General features: G+C 40.6%; 1 protein-coding gene across 1 annotated transcript in view; it reads left to right on the top strand.

Moving 5' to 3' along the window:
- The window catches only part of LOC124120940 (receptor-type tyrosine-protein phosphatase N2-like), a 251,353-nt gene that overhangs the window by 148,896 nt on the left and 83,073 nt on the right, over positions 1-19,384 (top strand). Inside the window, exon 10 of the mRNA XM_046483855.2 lies at positions 1,785-1,861. Coding sequence (XP_046339811.1) covers positions 1,785-1,861 — 77 coding nt within the window. The remainder of the gene's footprint in view (positions 1-1,784; positions 1,862-19,384) is intronic.

The following is a 19,384-nucleotide window of genomic DNA, read 5'->3' as shown; positions in this document are numbered from 1 at the left end:
TTGAGGATTCGAACATGGATGTTTGTGCATAGTGTTACTTGGAGCCCGCCATTACTGCTTGCAGCTTTAATTATTTTTGTTTTGCATTTTTATGCAAGTTTAAATAATCTGAAAGCATCATCATTATCATATGATGGGTAGGTTCTCGGCAGGATAAAGCCAACAGATAAGAACAGTATCCATTGGGGTCATATACAGATAAAGATGCAAATATGAAAGGTCAGGTAGGTACTACTTTTAGTGTTTACAAACAAACATGGTGTTGCCATTGTCAGTCAATGATCGAGTCAGAATTAACCAAAGAGAATCTGGAGAAATTACTGGGATAATTGTAATCATTATCGAAACAATAGTGTAAGATACTGACAATCAGTGCATAACTGGGACGTAGCTGAGGCATCTTGACAACTTTGGAGATGTTAATTGCAAAACAATTAAGTGATAACACTTGCCTAGCAGGATGAGTTTCCAACTCTGTACTTGTAGACCTCTGCTTTTTTAATTTAAAACAGTTGGATGTGGCTGAAATATGTCTGAATTGCCTTGTGTCATGTTGTTGCTGGGTGTACATGTGACTCTGCACTTCGTAACATTATGACAGGCCAGGCAGACTCTAAACAAACGTGACACCTCATAGATAAGAATAGCTGCCCTTTAATAAGGGGCAATTACTCTAGTGGGTGGACCGATGGATTTCCATGAAAAGCAAGAAGAAACAATATGTATAGGCAATTGTTATTTTGCCTGTTGTAGTTACATTACTGTCTAAAAACCGCTTTTAGTCCTATGATGACTGTTGTCACTTGACCAGCTGACAAATCACTGATCTTAAGAAGTGATACATATTAATGCACACATTCCAGGAAAACTTAGGTGCCATTTGTGAGAGAAGTTTTTCGACGACAGAATCGAGAATGACGTTATATGATAAACAGGTTATTATGTGAGTGTGTTTGGGAGTGTTAATATCCGGTATTAGGAATAAACATTGTATTTAGTAAGCATTAGCGTTTGTTATGCATTTCAAGTAAGTATCAGTGATCACTGAGGTTAAATTGATATAAACACCCGGATACACTTGTATGAGTCATGTTTACTGAATATACTGCAATATGTACAACTAGATGGAGAGGAGTTAAGCTGTTTGTGAGGCATCTTTCATCATGGATGGTATTTTCCTGTCATCAGCACACACGTCAAAGCGAGACTTTGGTTGATTGTTTCGGCTTCAGCCCCTACACCTTTATCCAGGCATGATGTTCGTTTAGCAGGAGAAATATTGGCATTTGAGAATTGCTGAGATGGATTAACAAGTGTATACGGAAACAAAAATATAAATGTATAAACAGAGAAATTTCAGTGTAACTGCATGGCTTGAAACATTAGTTTATTTGTTACTGAAAATAAGATTTGTAGAAATAATGTGGAACAACTGCTTGGAACGATGAATGTAACACAACTAACAACTAACAGTGCTAGTGAGTGAGTGAGTGAGTGAGTGACTGCTGTTTTGTGCCTCAGTCAGCAATATTACAGCTATGCGACAGCAACCTGGGGCCAGGCAGACCAGTGGCTGATAACAGGAGCAAGTTGAATGAGCCATGTCACACATTGTAACCACGCATATTTTTGAGGGACATTGTCTGCCCAGGGAAATTTCAGGTATTTCAACATGAAGTTTCCAATAAATGAAACTATAGATTGTGTTGTCAATAAATGTTGTAATATAGAGCTATGAAATGTTGTGATCAAAGATATGATGATTATCTTTAATATTATTTCAGAGTTGAAGATGGTAAAGTGGTGTTCAAGGTGAAGGCCAACCCCTACATGAATGCATCTGATGTTGCCGATAAAGCCAGTAAGTTGCTTTGTTATTGGTGTTGATGAAGACATGGTCCTAAGGAACCATTGGAAGTAGAGTTACACTGCATGCATGTCTGTCATATTACAATGTCCACTTATTTATCTCACCGATTGCTAGGTGTAAATATATACAACATGCACATTAAGAATATTATCTGTTGTAAACTTTTGTGAATATTGAAAATATTGCAAAATCTCTAATTTCTTGTTTTGTGTCAGGCATCAATTTTGAAATTTTAACTTTTGAGAAATAAAAATATAATCCATGTCAGAAGGTAAATCTATAAGCCTCAGAATTTAAAATGTGTGTGATTGAAAACAATATTACATTTATTGTTGCAGAGTAAAACACTCTGATGACGTTACTTATTTCCTTTCTGTCTGTTAGGGCTAAATAATGATGGAACAATATTTGATAATCTATGCTGACAGACACCAATCTGAAGTGGCTGCCTTTGTTGACAATTACCTATGTATTCAGGTGAGCTACAGTGTGTAGTTTGAGGGATGTTCATATACATAGGTAGAGAATTCATTTTGTCAGGTATCAAGACTATGAGTGGATATGTCAGTACTATATCCCTGATGGACTGCCTGGAGGCATTGCTTTGCACGAGAGGCAAACATATATGTCAATATGTCATGTGGATGGTGTGAAAAGTATGTACTTGCATTTTGAAATATTTAGGGAATAGAAATAATGTGTTTGTATGTCAAGTATTTTTACATTAAGCTGGCATTATGAGTTTGGAAATTCTGGCATATGATGTTTCCAGACCCCAGGTCTGTTGTGAGGAGGTGGCAGATGTGATGGAGGTGAGGGACTGGTGGTGAAGGTGAGGGAGATGGTGGAGGTAGGCAATTCAGTCATCACTTGGAGAGGTGGTAACCAAGGAGAAACCATCGTGACCTGGCTGTCATGGTGTCATCTTATCCTGACTGCCATGGTGTGTCACCAGATCCTGACTGTCTTGGTGTATCACCAGATCCTGACTGTCATGTGTCACCAGATCCTGACTGCTATTGTGTGTCACCAGATCTTGACTGTCATTGTGTGTCACCAGATCCTGACTGTCTTGGTGTGTCACCAGATCCTGATTGTCATGGTGTGTCACCAGTTCCTGACTGTCATGGTGTGTCACCAGATCCTGACTGTCATGGTGTGTCACCAGAACCTGACTGTCTTGGTGTGTCACCAGATCCTGATTGTCATGGTGTGTCACCAGATCCTGAATGTCATGGTGTGTCACCAGATCCTGACTGTCATGGTGTGTCACCAGATCCTGACTGTCTTGGTGTGTCACCAGATCCTGACTGTCATGTGTCACCAGATCCTGACTGCTATTGTGTGTCACCAGATCTTGACTGTCATGGTGTGTCACCAGATCCTGACTCTCATGGTGTGTCACCAGATCCTGACTGTCTTGGTGTGTCACCAGATCCTGATTGTCATGTGTCACCAGATCCTGACTGTCATGGTGTGTCACCAGATCCTGACTGTCATGGTGTGTCACCAGATCCTGACTGTCATGGTGTGTCACCAGATCCTGACTGTCATGTACTGTCACCAGATCCTGACTGTCTTGATGTGTCACCAGATCCTGACAGTCATTGTGTATCACCAGACCCTGACTGTCTTGGTGTGTCACCAGATCCTGATTGTCATGGTGTGTCACCAGATCCTGACTGTCATGGTGTGTCACCAGATCCTGACTGTCATGGTGTGTCACCAGAACCTGACTGTCATGGTGTGTCACCAGATCCTGACTGTCATGGTGTGTCACCAGAACCTGACTGCCATGTACTGTCACCAGATCCTGACTGTCATGGTGTGTCACAAGATCCTGACTGTCTTGGTGTGTCACCAGATCCTGACTGTCATGGTGTGTCACCAGATCCTGACTGTCATGTACTGTCACCAGATCCTGACTGTCTTGATGTGTCACCAGAACCTGACTGTCATGGTGTGTCACCAGATTCTGAATGTCATGGTGTGTCACAAGATCCTGACTGTCATGGTGTGTCACCAGATCCTGACTGTCATGGTGTGTCACCAGATCCTGACTTTCATGGTGTGTCACCAGATCCTTACTGTCATGGTGTGTCACCAGATCCTGACTGTCATTGTGTGTCACCAGAACCTGACTGCCATGTACTGTCACCAGATCCTGACTGTCATGGTGTGTCACCAGATCCTGACTGTCATGGTGTGTCACCAGATCCTGAATGTCATGGTGTGTCACCAGATCCTGACTGTCATGGTGTGTCACCAGATCCTGACTTTCATGGTGTGTCACCAGATCCTGACTGCCATTGTGTGTCACCAGATCCTGACTGTCATGGTGTGTCACCAGATCCTGACTGTCATGGTGTGTCACCAGATCCTGACTGTCATGGTGTGTCACCAGATCCTGACTGTCATGGTGTGTCATCAGACCTGGCTGCTCTTATGTCATTAAACCCTGGCTCTCTTGATCATTGACTTGCATTCTCTACCACAGTGTGGCCTAATCTACGAAGATGTATCGTTGAAGTTTTGCATTATACATTATCCCAATAGACAATACAAATTACAGCAGTTACCCTTTAGATGTAAGATAGAAACTTTCAGTGTTGGCAAGTTAAAGTAAATAAAGTACACAAACCAGCACACAGATACCAGACGGCCTAAGTAGTATCATGTTTATTTGGCTCAGACAGACTCATATTGCTTGCACAGTAGTGGGTTTATATTAAAGTTTGAGAGTTATGTTCATCTCAAGGCAAGGGCAGTGTAGGACATGGTCCTCTGATGACTGTGTGCTCAGACAGCAGCAGGACATGATCCACTTGTGGGGTAGGCTATGTACAGCATACCACTTATGACTGTATACAGAGACAGCAGGACATGGTCCTCTGATGGGGTAGGCTGTGTACAGCAGGACATGGTCCACTGATGACTGTATACAGAGACAGCAGGACATGATCCACTGGTGGGGTAGGCTATGTACAGCAGGACATGGTCCACTGATGACTGTATACAGAGACAGCAGGACATGGTCCTCTGATGGGGTAGGCTGTGTACAGCAGGACATGGTCCACTGATGACTGTATACAGAGACAGCAGGACATGATCCACTGATGGGGTAGGCTGTGTACAGCAGGACATGGTCCACTGATGACTGTATACAGAGACAGCAGGACATGGTCCTCTGATGGGGTAGGCTGTGTACAGCAGGACATGGTCCACTGATGACTGTATACAGAGACAGCAGGACATGATCCACTGGTGGGGTAGGCTATGTACAGCAGGACATGGTCCACTTATGACTGTATACAGAGACAGCAGGACATGGTCCTCTGATGGGGTAGACTGTGTACAGCAGGACCTGGTCCTCTGACGGGGTAGGCTATGTACAGCAGGACATGGTCCACTGATGACTGTATACAGAGACAGCAGGACATGATCCACTGGTGGGGTAGGCTATGTACAGCAGGACATGGTCCACTTATGACTGTATACAGAGAAAGCAGGACATGGTCCACTGATGACTGTATACAGAGACAGCAGGACCTGATCCACTGATGGGGTAGGCTATATACAGCAGGACATGGTCCACTGATGACTGTATACAGAGACAGCAGGACATGGTCCACTGATGGGGTAGGCTGTGTACAGCAGGACCTGGTCCACTTATGACTGTATACAGAGACAGCAGGACATGGTCCTCTGATGGGGTAGGCTGTGTACAGCAGGACATGGTCTACTGATGGGGTAGGCTGTGTACAGCAGGACCTGGTCCACTTATGACTGTATACAGAGACAGCAGGACATGATCCACTGGTGGGGTAGGCTATGTACAGCAGGACAGAGTCCATTTATGTCTGTATACAGAGACAGCAGGACATGGTCCTCTGATGGGGTAAACTGTGTACAGCAGGACCAGGTCCTCTGACGGGGTAGGCTATGTACAGCAGGACATGGTCCACTGATGACTGTATACAGAGACAGCAGGACATGATCCACTGGTGGGGTAGGCTATGTACAGCAGGACATGATCCACTTATGACTGTATACAGAGACAGCAGGACATGGTCCACTGATGACTGTATACAGAGACAGCAGGACCTGATCCACTGATGGGGTAGGCTATATACAGCAGGACCTGGTCCTCTGATGGGGTAGACTGTGTACAGCAGGACCTGGTCCTCTGACGGGGTAGGCTATGTACAGCAGGACATGATCCACTGATGACTGTATACAGAGACAGCAGGACATGATCCACTTATGACTGTAAACAGAGACAGCAGGACATGGTCCTCTGATGGGGTAGACTGTGTACAGCAGGACCTGGTCCTCTGACGGGGTGGGCTATGTACAGCAGGACATGGTCCACTGATGACTGTATACAGAGACAGCAGGACCTGATCCACTAATGGGGTAGGCTATATACAGCAGGACCTGGTCCACTGATGACTGTATACAGAGACAGCAGGACCTGGTCCTCTGATGGGGTAGACTGTGTACAGCAGGACCTGGTCCTCTGACGGGGTAGGCTATGTACAGCAGGACATGATCCACTGCTGATTGTATACAGGGACAGCAGGACATGGTCCACTGATGACTGTATACAGAGACAGCAGGACATGATCCACTGATGACTGTATACAGAGACAGCAGGACATGGTCCTCTGATGGGGTAGGCTGTGTACAACAGGACATGGTCCACTTATGACTGTATACAGAGACAGCAGGACATGGCCCTCTGATGGGGTAGGCTATGTACAGCAGGACATGGTCCTCTGATGGGGTAGGCTATGTACAGCAGGACATGGTCCACTGATGACTGTGTACAGAGACAGCAGGACATGATCCACTAAAGGGAACCTGTAACTATAGTGAGTAAAAAACATAAGATAAATCAGAAACACTGACATGAACTATACTAATAAGCAATGTGAGTTTGATTATCAAAACATATCAAGATTAGTGTGTTTTATTTCCAAGCCATACTGCTTGATGCTCACCCTTTGCACACTTTGTAGCTGTCTTTTATAAATAAAGTATCATATAGTTGGATATGAATAATCTCCCATCAAAGGGAATTTATAAGACATTAAATATAACTGATTCCTATTTTGTCAAGTAAAATAGAAACTACACACACATAATTCCTTAGATGTCAGAATTACTGACAAAATATTAAGTAGAACAGTGTCAAAAAGTCTCTTGTTTTCTTACGTACAACATCTACTGGATAACCTACATGTCTATATAGAGTACTCTTACATTAAGCTTGACTTTGTTTGTCAGAGTTTTTCCCTCCATGATAGGTGGGCGGAAACACAACTCCTTCCTTCAGAGGACATTCGTGCATTTCTCAAATAACAACTCTCTTAAGATATAAGTTGAAGTCTTATGACAGAAAATCATGATTAAGCCATTGCCATGGTAATGTCTGGGAGATGGTATGTGATTGGTGGTATATAGGGTATCGTATTGGGAAGTTGAAAGAGATAAAGCCTTTCTCTGCCTTATATAGTTAGAAGACTTCCAGCACTTCTATGTGCTGCTTGGTGGATTAATAGATATTTTGAATGTTTCTTCAGCGTCACATAAACAACCAATACATAAACTCCTATATGTTGGTTATTGTACCTGTCAGACACAATGGTTGCCTTTCAGTGTGAGTTCAAGGCAGCAACTTTTACACATGCCTTGTAAACTTCAGGACCTTGTCTTGTTGTGGGTTGCATCGTGATCACAACATCAGCGTTGTCTCATGTTGCTCAAATCCCTGTGTGCTTACATGGTCAGTATCGTTTTTGTCACGAATGCATAATGTATTGTGAGTGTAATGCTATTGATGGATGCATTTGCAGTATTACATACATGAGTATGTGGAATGATAGGACAGATTTATAAGACTGTTGATCATCTATATTTACTGGACATTGAAGAATGATCTCATCGTTCTGCGGGACAAGGTCATGTTGATTGTTACTTCTTGCAATCCATTTAAGTCTTTCAAATTAGAACAATTTCAAGACATATCTTTTCTTTGATAGTAGAATGATAGTTTAGTGCGGAAATAGAAAATGATCTCTGCTATTTTTAGAAGGCTTCATATTTCATATTAGATCATGTTTGCAACTGGAAGAGAGGCTTGATAATATTGTGCTGATGAAAAACTATTAGATGTTTTGATAAAAAAATATTTACACTAAGGCAACTGAATTTCTATCTCATTAAGGAATGACACTTTCTGAAGCTTCAGGGTAAATTTACCTATAAATTGCTGTTTTTGTTCCGGTGTGAGCAAGAAAGTATTTTGAATAAGGTATTACTGAAAGTGTCCGGAAATGGATTAGAATATTAGAGCAATGATGTACATTGGCCTGAGGAAGAGGAAACTGAAATAACAGTTTGTCAGAATCTCCCCAAGGAACAGGTATAATGATGAACAACAAACTGAAACACAAAAAAGTGAAACTTGTTACATTAATACCAACCTTTTTCATAATTATTGATGGCATTTGAAAAGGCATGATTTGATCTACTCACAAAGATAGGAAATGGTAAAAGCTTGTCTTTGAATCATTTCTCTGTTAAAGGAGTGAGAAATCAAATTAGTCTCAGTTGTGTGGAGTTGGAAGTATTGTCGAGATGTCCCTGGCTCTGGTAGCAGTGATCAGTAGGGTCACATTTATGTAACAGGGAGGCCAGCTTTGTAGAAGTGCTCTGGCAGTCAGATATATGTGTTTATCACATTGATTAATTTGACTGTTGTATCAGAGATGTGTGTATAATTGTTAAATATACACTGCTCATTCTGTCTATTTTTACTCCCAATGACCTTATCCAGACTTGTATTCAATTTGTTTTGATAAGTATATAGGCTTAGATGAGATAAATATACAAATCATCATAACCTTCTTCGAGCGTCATCTGCTTTCTCCTCTTTCAATCACCTTCCTCCATCCTCAGAGCTTTAGGGAGAGGAAAGTCCTGTTACAATATGCCCAATGACATAGATTGTTGCTCATACTCTCAACCACTGACTTGTCTGAACTATGTAGCAAAGATAGATTATTGCTGACTGTGGCTTAAAACAATATTCACTCACTCTGAAGCTCCTTTTCTTCATTAACTTGCACCATCAGGGTCAGTCATCACCATCTGACCAAATATGGCAGCAGCAACCATGGTCAGTCATCACCATCTGACCAAATATGGCAGCAGCAACCATGGTCAGTCATCACCATCTGACCAAACACATCAGCAGCAACCATGGTCAATCATCACCATCTTACTAAACATGTCAGCAGCAACCATGGTCAATCATCACCACCTGACCAAACGTGTCAGCAGCAACCATGGTCAGTCATCACCATCTGACCAAACATGTCAGCAGCAACCATGGTCAGTCATCACCATCTGACCAAACATGTCAGCAGCAACCATGGTCAGTCATCACCATCTGACCAAATATGTCAGCAGCAACCATGGTCAGTCATCACCATCTGACCAAATATGGCAGCAGCAACCATGGTCAGTCATCACCATCTGACCAAACACATCAGCAGCAACCATGGTCAATCATCACCATCTTACTAAACATGTCAGCAGCAACCATGGTCAATCATCACCATCTGACCAAACATGTCAGCAGCAACCATGGTCAGTCATCACCATCTGACCAAACATGTCAGCAGCAACCATGGTCAATCATCACCATCTGACCAAACATGTCAGCAGCAACCATGGTCAGTCATCACCATCTGACCAAATATGGCAGCAGCAAATATGGTCAGACATCACCATCTGACCAAACATGTCTGCAGCAATCATGGTCAATCATCACCATCTGACCAAACATGTCAGCAGCAACCATGGTCAGTCATCACCATCTGACCAAATATGGCAGCAGCAAATATGGTCTATCATCACCATCTGACCAAACATGTCAGCAGCAACCATGGTCAATCATCACCATCTGACCAAACATGTCAGCAGCAACCATGGTCAATCATCACCATCTGACCAAACATGTCAGCAGCAACCATGGTCAGTCATCACCATCTGACCAAACATGTCAGCAGCAACCATGGTCAATCATCACCATCTGACCAAACATGTCAGCAGCAACCATGGTCAGTCATCACCATCTGACCAAATATGGCAGCAGCAAATATGGTCAGACATCACCATCTGACCAAACATGTCAGCAGCAACCATGGTCAATCATCACCATCTGACCAAACATGTCAGCAGCAACCATGGTCAGTCATCACCATCTGACCAAATATGGCAGCAGCAAATATGGTCAATCATTACCATCTGACCAAACATGTCAGCAGCAACCATGGTCAGTCATCACCATCTGACCAAACATGTCAGCAGCAACCATGGTCAATCATCACCATCTGACCAAACATGTCAGCAGCAACCATGGTCAATCATCACCATCTGACCAAACATGTCAGCAGCAACCATGGTCAGTCATCACCATCTGACCAAACATGTCAGCAATTATGGTCGGACATCACCATCTGACTAAACATGTCAGCAGCAACCATGGTCAGTCATCACCATCTGACCAAGCATGGCAGCAATTAGGGTCGGACATCACCATCTGACCAAGCCTGGCAGCAATTAGGGTCAGACATCACCATCTGATGAAGCATGTCAACAGCAACAATGGTCTATCATCACCATTTGACCAAACATGTCAGCAGCAACCATGGTCAGTCATCACCATCTGACCAAACATGTCAGCAGCAACCATGGTCAGTAATCACCATCTGACCAAACATGTCAGCAGCAACCATGGTCAGTCATCACCATCTGACCAAACATGTCAGCAGCAACCATGGTCAATCATCACCATCTGACCAAACATGTCAGCAGCAACCATGGTCAATCATCACCATCTGACCAAACATGTCAGCAGCAACCATGGTCAGTCATCACCATCTGACCAAGCATGGCAGCAATTAGGGTCGAACATCACAATCTGACCAAGCCTGGCAGCAATTAGGGTCAGACATCACCATCTGATGAAGCATGTCAACAGCAACAATGGTCTATCATCACCATCTGACCAAACATGTCAGCAGCAACCATGGTCAGTCATCACCATCTGACCAAACATGTCAGCAGCAAATATGGTCAGTCATCACCATCTGACCAAACATGTCTGCAGCAACCATGGTCAATCATCACCATCTGACCAAACATGTCAGCAGCAGCCATGGTCAGTAATCACCATCTGACCAAACATGTCAGCAGCAACCATGGTCAATCATCACCATCTGACCAAACATGTCAGCAGCAACCATGGTCAGTCATCACCATCTGACCAAGCATGGCAGCAATTAGGGTCGAACATCACAATCTGACCAAGCCTGGCAGCAATTAGGGTCAGACATCACCATCTGATGAAGCATGTCAACAGCAACAATAGTCTATCATCACCATCTGACCAAACATGTCAGCAGCAACCATGGTCAGTCATCACCATCTGACCAAACATGTCAGCAGCAAATATGGTCAGTCATCACCATCTGACCAAACATGTCTGCAGCAACCATGGTCAATCATCACCATCTGACCAAACATGTCAGCAGCAACCATGGTCAGTAATCACCATCTGACCAAACATGTCAGCAGCAACCATGGTCAATCATCACCATCTGACCAAATATGGCAGCAGCAAATATGGTCAGACATCACCATCTGACCAAACATGTCAGCAGCAACCATGGTCAATCATCACCATCTGACCAAACATGTCAGCAATTATGATCGGACATCACCATCTGACTAAACATGTCAGCAGCAACCATGGTCAGTCATCACCATCTGACCAAGCATGGCAGCAATTATGATCGGACATCACCATCTGACTAAACATGTCAGCAGCAACCATGGTCAGTCATCACCATCTGACCAAACATGTCAGCAGCAAATATGGTCAGTCATCACCATCTGACCAAACATGTCAGCAGCAACCATGGTCAGTAATCACCATCTGACCAAACATGTCAGCAGCAAATATGGTCAGTCATCACCATCTGACCAAACATGTCAGCAGCAACCATGGTCAGTCATCACCATCTGACCAAACATGTCAGCAGCAACCATGGTCAGTAATCACCATCTGACCAAACATGTCAGCAGCAACCATGGTCAGTCATCACCATCTGACCAAACATGTCAGCAGCAACCATGGTCAATCATCACCATCTGACCAAACATGTCAGCAGCAACCATGGTCAGTCATCACCATCTGACCAAACATGTCAGCAGCAACCATGGTCAGTCATCACCATCTGACCAAGCATGGCAGCAATTAGGGTTGGACATCACCATCTGACCAAGCCTGGCAGCAATTAGGGTCAGACATCACCATCTGATGAAGCATGTCAACAGCAACAATGGTCTATCATCACCATCTGAATGCAATGATTATAGCTGGTGAGACTGTCTCATGGGCACACTAATACATGCTTAAATTATTAGAGTAGAAAATCATAACTTCATAGGCAATAAAGACCGACCATTGAAAGCTATTAGCCCAATTACAAAAATGTAGATTTGAAATCAGTATTGCACTTGAGTGATTTAGCAATTTGGAACAAATTTCCCACGAAGCATTTGACTTCATAGCATGCATGGCCAGAGGAATTTCTGTAATGAGATGAGATGTGAGGCTGGAAAAGCCCAGGGAATGTGTGGCCACCATTTGTGCTGGCGAAAGATTGGGTACGAGAAAAGTCAATTTAGCCATGTAGACATGTCCTTCCATCTGTCTCTGTGACAGGGTGTGGAGAAGCTGTGGGAAACCATGGCGCTACCGGGGAAGGCAACAGCTCAGAGATTCCACCAAATTCTCTTCTTCTTTGTTGCATTCGTCACCCCAAGCAATTGTTGAGTGTTAATTAAGCTGCATATTCTTTCCTTCTATGTATGCTTGTTGCCATGGCAGAGGATCTTACCGTTTCCACCGCTGTGTCTGCCTCCCAGCTCTCACCATTCTCCTCATTACTCCACATTAAGGGTTTCGCGCGCTTGCAAAGCTTTTTTTGTGCCGTGGCAATGCAGTACTTTTGACTTCTAAAGATAGCCCACACACAGCCAGAGAGAGACTTTGACCATTCTCAAGGAACTTTTTACATTTCCTCCACCTTGGTGCAGGCTTTGTTGAAAATACTTTTTTGACGTAAACATGTTTAGTGACAGTTGCGATACTACTATTTTGTGACATTTGTATCCAGCCTGTGATGTAGGATTTTGTTGTGAGCTTCAGGGCCAGGGATTATGTCTTTCTCTTGGCAATGCTCATAGTGACATTTAACATGCTTCCAAGATGATGATGTTGATGATGTCGAAAACTGTTGCTGACAACACACTTTCATAATGTCAAAAACCAAATTTTGTTTCAGCATATGCTATAAAAAAATAACGGTACTATATTTGGTAATCCAGTTTTCTCTTGTGAGCAGCACATGTTATGTGAGAAGCAATAGTATTTTATAGTTACATCTTCCTCAGATTTTTCTGAAACTATTTCAGTAATGATGAGTCACTGGTTTGAAGAATGTCCTGTGTCCAAGTGTACATATGGCAGCAACTGTTTGCAAAAGTACACATTTAAGAAAAAAATAAATAAGGTAAAAAAATAATTAATACATCATGAATATGCTTTTTCTTTAATGTTATCCAAACTGAAATTCCATGCAGCTTTGCAAGACTGGATACTGGTGTATGAGGATTGCTGGTGAGGTCGTTCACCTCAGCCTGGTGTATCAGCATAGCCCAATGAGGACTAAATTATGCTTGGCCTTCTACTTCCAACATAAGGGTTTCCTCTGGCCTCGCTGCTCGGCTCATATCAAAACAGTCAGAATTATTTGAAATATAGAAACTTACATTTGAAAAAGGTGCAAATTATGTAGAGGAATTGAATTGACAAGTTCAACATGTAGACTTTTTGTGCTTCCTCAAGATAATATCTTTGAAAAGAAAATAATATTTTTGTTTAAATTTGAGTTGGAGATTTGCTGGCAGAAATCCATTTTTTAAGCTTAAAGAATAAAAATATTCTTCATGAAGTGTAGTGTGGCTGTTTTGTTTATGTAGAGTGAGTGGATGAAAAGCTGTGCATGTTTTTGTGAGACTTTGTCCCTGAATTCATTTCTGTAATGGTTAAAAAATATTTTACTTTGACTAAAAATTTCACTTTCTATATCAAAAGTGTTTTTAATCCCTACCTTTGAGCAACTAATACCTGATATTTTCAGAGTATGATCATTGTGCTTCTCTGGTGGCTGTTTTGTAACAATTTCCAATGACATCAGATCTGACAAAAGACATATATCATATTTTAGATTGTTGCAATCTTCATCTTCAAAACCATAAATAGTTAATGTTATTTTTACCAGAATTGGATGTGTTATGAAATACGTCCATCAGCTACAAACCACCTTTTAATATTCGTCAAGACTTTCACATGCAAAAGAAACACCCGTTGAAATCCCTGGAGATGAGACGCAATAGTTTAGATTAGTGGTCCTTGTTTAGCAAAGATTACTACTGAGTACAGGACCATGAATCAATATCTACTAATATTTAATCACATGTATTCATTTGATGGCCACCAAAAAAGATATTTTTTGAAAGGAGCATAGCCATTAAAAGCAATATCTAAGAGCATGTATTTAGACTACAGCAGTGTTGAGTCAGTAGGAGGAGAATACATTGATCATGTCACAAAAACAAGCTTTTATGAATAATCAGAACCAATTTGTTCTTTCGGGCAGTATTGAGAATAATTCCTTTTCGCACAAACTTCACCATGCGTCCATTTATAATCCCGTAATCAACTCCAGCGATAATTACCAATTTAGAAGGCTACATGCTACTGAGGTGTATATGCAATTTTCTGTTCATTTGATGGAACTCTCATGGGATTGAGGGGAAAAGTGGTCTTACGAGCTGTCGAACTTTCCTTCCTGTCCACACCACCTGCGGACGATATCTTGTGGGAGATATTGATGGTGATGGTTGCGTGTTGGTCAATAGTCATGTGACCATGCAAACTGAGAAATAACTTAATATGTTGTGATTTGCACCGCTGTCTCGTCTTCAGGTTAATGCAGGCAATTGCGTGGTGTGAATATCGTTACAAATAGACAAGAGTGAAACAAGTGTGGTACATTTCATTCACCATATGCTACAGTCATTGGGGGAAATGTGATGCTTGTTTGTTATGTGATTTGGTATGATAATGTTTGTATCATGCTGTAATGGTATGGAGTTAAAACTTGATGCCTAACAGAAAAACCTTCTAATGGTGACAGTAGACTTGGAGCTTTCACCAACATTCTTTCAGTAATTGATAGAATATGGTAAATGACAGCTTCTGAAAGAAATATACATGCATTAGGACTGTAATCATCACTGTGCCACACACACATGATGGAAGTAAAATGTGCAATGTCTTACCTGTCTATCATTGCTTTTTCTTGTTAAAGATGCTGTTCAAGTGAATGTTGTGCAAATATTACGTTGGGATCAGTCTGCTCCATATCTTGTCACAAGGATGGCATGGGAGCTCATTTCTCCTTATCAGTTTCCATCACAATCAGCTGGATTAACAAGTCTCTAGACTAATGAGACAGGGAGATTATAGTGGGAATGATTTGAACATATATCTTCCCAACTTGATGATGTTGATGGTGACATTTCAGAGGTGGATCAGTATTTTTTAAAGGCGCGGTTTCAAATTCTGATGCACTAAGTTAAGCGGATTTCAATGAATTCAAAGGTGTCATTGCTTTGTTGATGAAATTAGGTACTTATAATGTCAGGATAATGTTTTGGTATGTTAAAATAACTTGAACTATTGTTTGATTTTTATTAGAAGAAACCACTTTGTCAATTTAAGTCACAGGGACTAGCATTAAAGAAGAAACATTAAAAATTGCCAAAAATAATAACATTTTGGATGAATATCATTTTGTTTTAGTTCGCTAGTGGAACAAAGCCCTTGACAGTTCTTGGAACAAAGCTTTCCTTCCTGATTGGACAAATATGAGCAAGTTGTTTCTTGTATGGGATTGTGGTGTTCAGCTACATTTATTTAATGGTAGGTTTGTGCAACAACCCTAAAATTGGGAAACGTTGAGAAAAGGGATGTTTGTTTCATTCCAGTAAACATAAGTCTAATTGAATATAAGACTGTTGGTAAAATAACTTCTAACTGTCCAATAGTCTCTTAATCTCCATGCAACATTGTTCAACTTTTGGACTTGGTGAATGAAGTCTTTTTTTGAAGTCATTGAACAACAAACCTTTTTGTTATTGATCATATCTGTCAAAATAATATCTTTAAATAGAAATGAAGATGAACTGAAGATGGTGCTATGAAGCTTAAAACCTAGAATACAAATGCTTCTAAACAATAGCTGTGAAAATGATGTGTAGGCTGTTTATTTTTTTATATGAATAAAAAGGGAAAATAAATTCAATAATCAAAACAATCTGTTTGTAGAGTCCGTTGTACAATTCTGACTCTATCAAAAGCATGTGTTTATGAAACACTATCAAAGAGAGATGAGACCAGGGTTAAGAAAGAGTGCTGTAGCTGTATTTTGGCATCAGAATGTTTTAAAACTATACTGTACTGATAAACAGAATGTGGAAGAATCCATTAATTGAAGAGAGAAAAAATATGGATAAAATTTAATATTTAATTGATGTATTCATATCGCCATGCCGATTGGCATGTTTTTCAAATGTTGGATTGAAAGAACAAAATACTTATGAAGAAAAGTATTCATGCACAGAAAATAGCTCAGTAGATTGTTGGGCTTCAAATCCCCCCCAAAATCATCATATTTTGCAACCAATCAGATAGCAGTACACATTCCCAGTCATTTTACAATATATCATGTTCTTATATGGGTTTTCTGAATTATAAGAACTTTCAAAAGAAAATGGCTTCCTTAAAGATGTATGTGCTTGAATGTATTTGGAAATGCTATATAATTTGTATCCTTGATTCATTGAGGCTTGTGTTGATTTCTTGCTTAAAAAATTATGGTAAAAACTAATACCATCAATGAAATAGATCACATTTAGATTGTTGTTGGTTAGAAACATATATCTGTGTGGTATGTTTGCCATCACAAAGATATCAATCTTTACATATTACTCTAATTTGATGATCACAGTAAAAAATAAATAATTCATAATAATTTCTCATTCTTTGCAAAGAGAACCCAAATAATGTTACAAATTGAACAGTGGTTTTGTTGCACTAAAATAGCTAAAACAAGACTGGGAATGGGATCTGGACTGTTAACCATTGTCCCCCTCGCATGCAGTCTAAAGAACCTAGGAGATGGTGTCCCAGGTAGGCCATGTCCATGGCAAGTGATTCCTGGATTTCTTCATTGTAGGAAGGTGAAAATACTGTTCCAAAACAGCATGTACATGCTCACATTCCAAAAATAATATACCACAGAAAATATTTCTTCCTCACAAGACTATCATCTGACCTTTTAGTGAATATTTACACAAAATCAGGCTAAGGAATATTCTGCATTGTAGATTTGTTATATTATTTTTTTTCATGTTTTTTTTTGAGTATATAGTCTTTTAAATTTGAGCACATCTGGCAATATGAATTACATATTCAGAAATATGTACAATGATAACTTGTTCAAATTCTCAAATAAAAGCCAACAGACTGGTCCCAAGTTTTGGATAGTGGTCAATCTTGAAAGTAGAAAGTAAAATGTCCGTAATGCCGTATTCTATTGACCAATGAGGCATTGATTGGGAGTGGTCAATGACTGCCTGGTTTCAGATTCTTCGAGGTGGTCAAGCTGTAATTATTGTGGCTGAAGGCATCTGCTGCTGGTCAGAAGCTCCAGGGAATGGAACGTAGGAACACTTGTTACCATAGCGATCCTAATTTGCCTAATATGGGATTGACTTTAACCCTATTAATCTTGTGCAGAACATTCAGATTAAACTCAGCAGTGTTGTTGGAAACCCTATCAAGTTAAATGAGCTCAGCTATAATGTTGAAAGGCATCCTCAATCTCCTTTATCAAAAATAAATATTGTCTCCAACAAATGTTTGGGTTTCTTTAGCTGAAAAATATATTTGTTAAGATTTCGCATCAGCTGGTTTCACCTGTCATTAATTTGACAAATGTAAAGAACAGACATGAAGTTTGTTTTGTCTATAGTTTGGTTCACTTAATTATCTTTGATGGAATAGGCAAAAGTATTACTTCAAATCAATTTCCATTAATGACAAGTTCTGTTTGGGTTTAAAGACTTGTTAATTTTGGTCAGAAAAAGTTTTTAAAAAACATACTGGATGAAATAATCAGGAAAATAGGACAAATTGTGGTGTAGCCATGGCAACATGGAAACAGTAGCTAACAACATTTATATAATTATGGGACAATGATAGGAAAAGGTGATAGGCTCAGTGCTAGTACATAAAGAGTATGGGATATTCCCAGGGTGGTTTGATATCAGATTTATCACTTAAGTTGATTACTGTAATGTACCTCAGCCTGACCATATTGCACATCTGATGCTTTAGTCCATACATGATGTTATGATGTTACTTATCTGTGTCATATATTACATAGCAAGCTTGCTATATCTTTGCTATATATATTCTATTTATTCTTTGGTAGTGAATCAGAAATAATAATTTTAGCTCCCCAGATCTGATGATCAAATGTGTTTATCACACAGGGCTTTGCTCTTCCATCCATCCATCCATCCATTCATTGTTCATCTATCTTTAGGTTGCAGCAGTCAAAAGGGATATTGCTGAAACTCTCACACCATAATTTCATACTGTCATTAAAATGTAATCAATGTTTAGCATATTTTGAGGGATTTTCTCGAAAAGACCAAGGAGGCTGAGCATTATAAATTGTTTTTAGTAAATGTCAAATGTAAATATGAATACCTTCAAGATATTAAGTTTGCTATTGTCAGTATGTCAGTGTAATTAATTGAGCATTAAGTGAAGTGAAACTAAGTTAACAGGCGCTTGTTCTTCCATTGAATGGAAGCACACAGCAGCAGAGCCACTGAACTAAATGTTTGTAAGAGTCAGCCTTTTGGTGGAGACTAAGGAAACAGAGCTGAATCAAATATGTTATCTGGGGGATTTCAGGTTTTCAGTGCATAGCACTTCATACTTGTTGTAAGCCCGGACTAAGATGGGTATGAGGTGGTCTGACTCTCTGCCTGGATGATTGGACGCCACTGCCCTGATGTTATGGGCATCTGTTCATGCTTTCAATCACTGGTATGCCTGGTCCTGATGTGATTAATGACAGGCTGACTTGTATTGTTGACTGCAGCGGAAAACATCATTCACTCACTTAGTATTTTCACCTTGTCTGAGTGAGTTAGGTTCATAATTTGGAAGGTATTGCATCTATGTTTGTTTGTTTGTTGTTTAACAACGTGCTCAGCAATATTCTAGCTATA

The sequence above is a fragment of the Haliotis rufescens genome, unplaced genomic scaffold (assembly GCF_023055435.1).
Source record: "Haliotis rufescens isolate VD_foot unplaced genomic scaffold, xgHalRufe1.0.p SCAF_10, whole genome shotgun sequence".
In the NCBI taxonomy this organism is placed as follows: domain Eukaryota; kingdom Metazoa; phylum Mollusca; class Gastropoda; order Lepetellida; family Haliotidae; genus Haliotis; species Haliotis rufescens.
The sequence above is the reverse complement of the archived record's forward strand: the minus strand, read 5'-3'. Positions and strand labels throughout refer to the sequence as shown.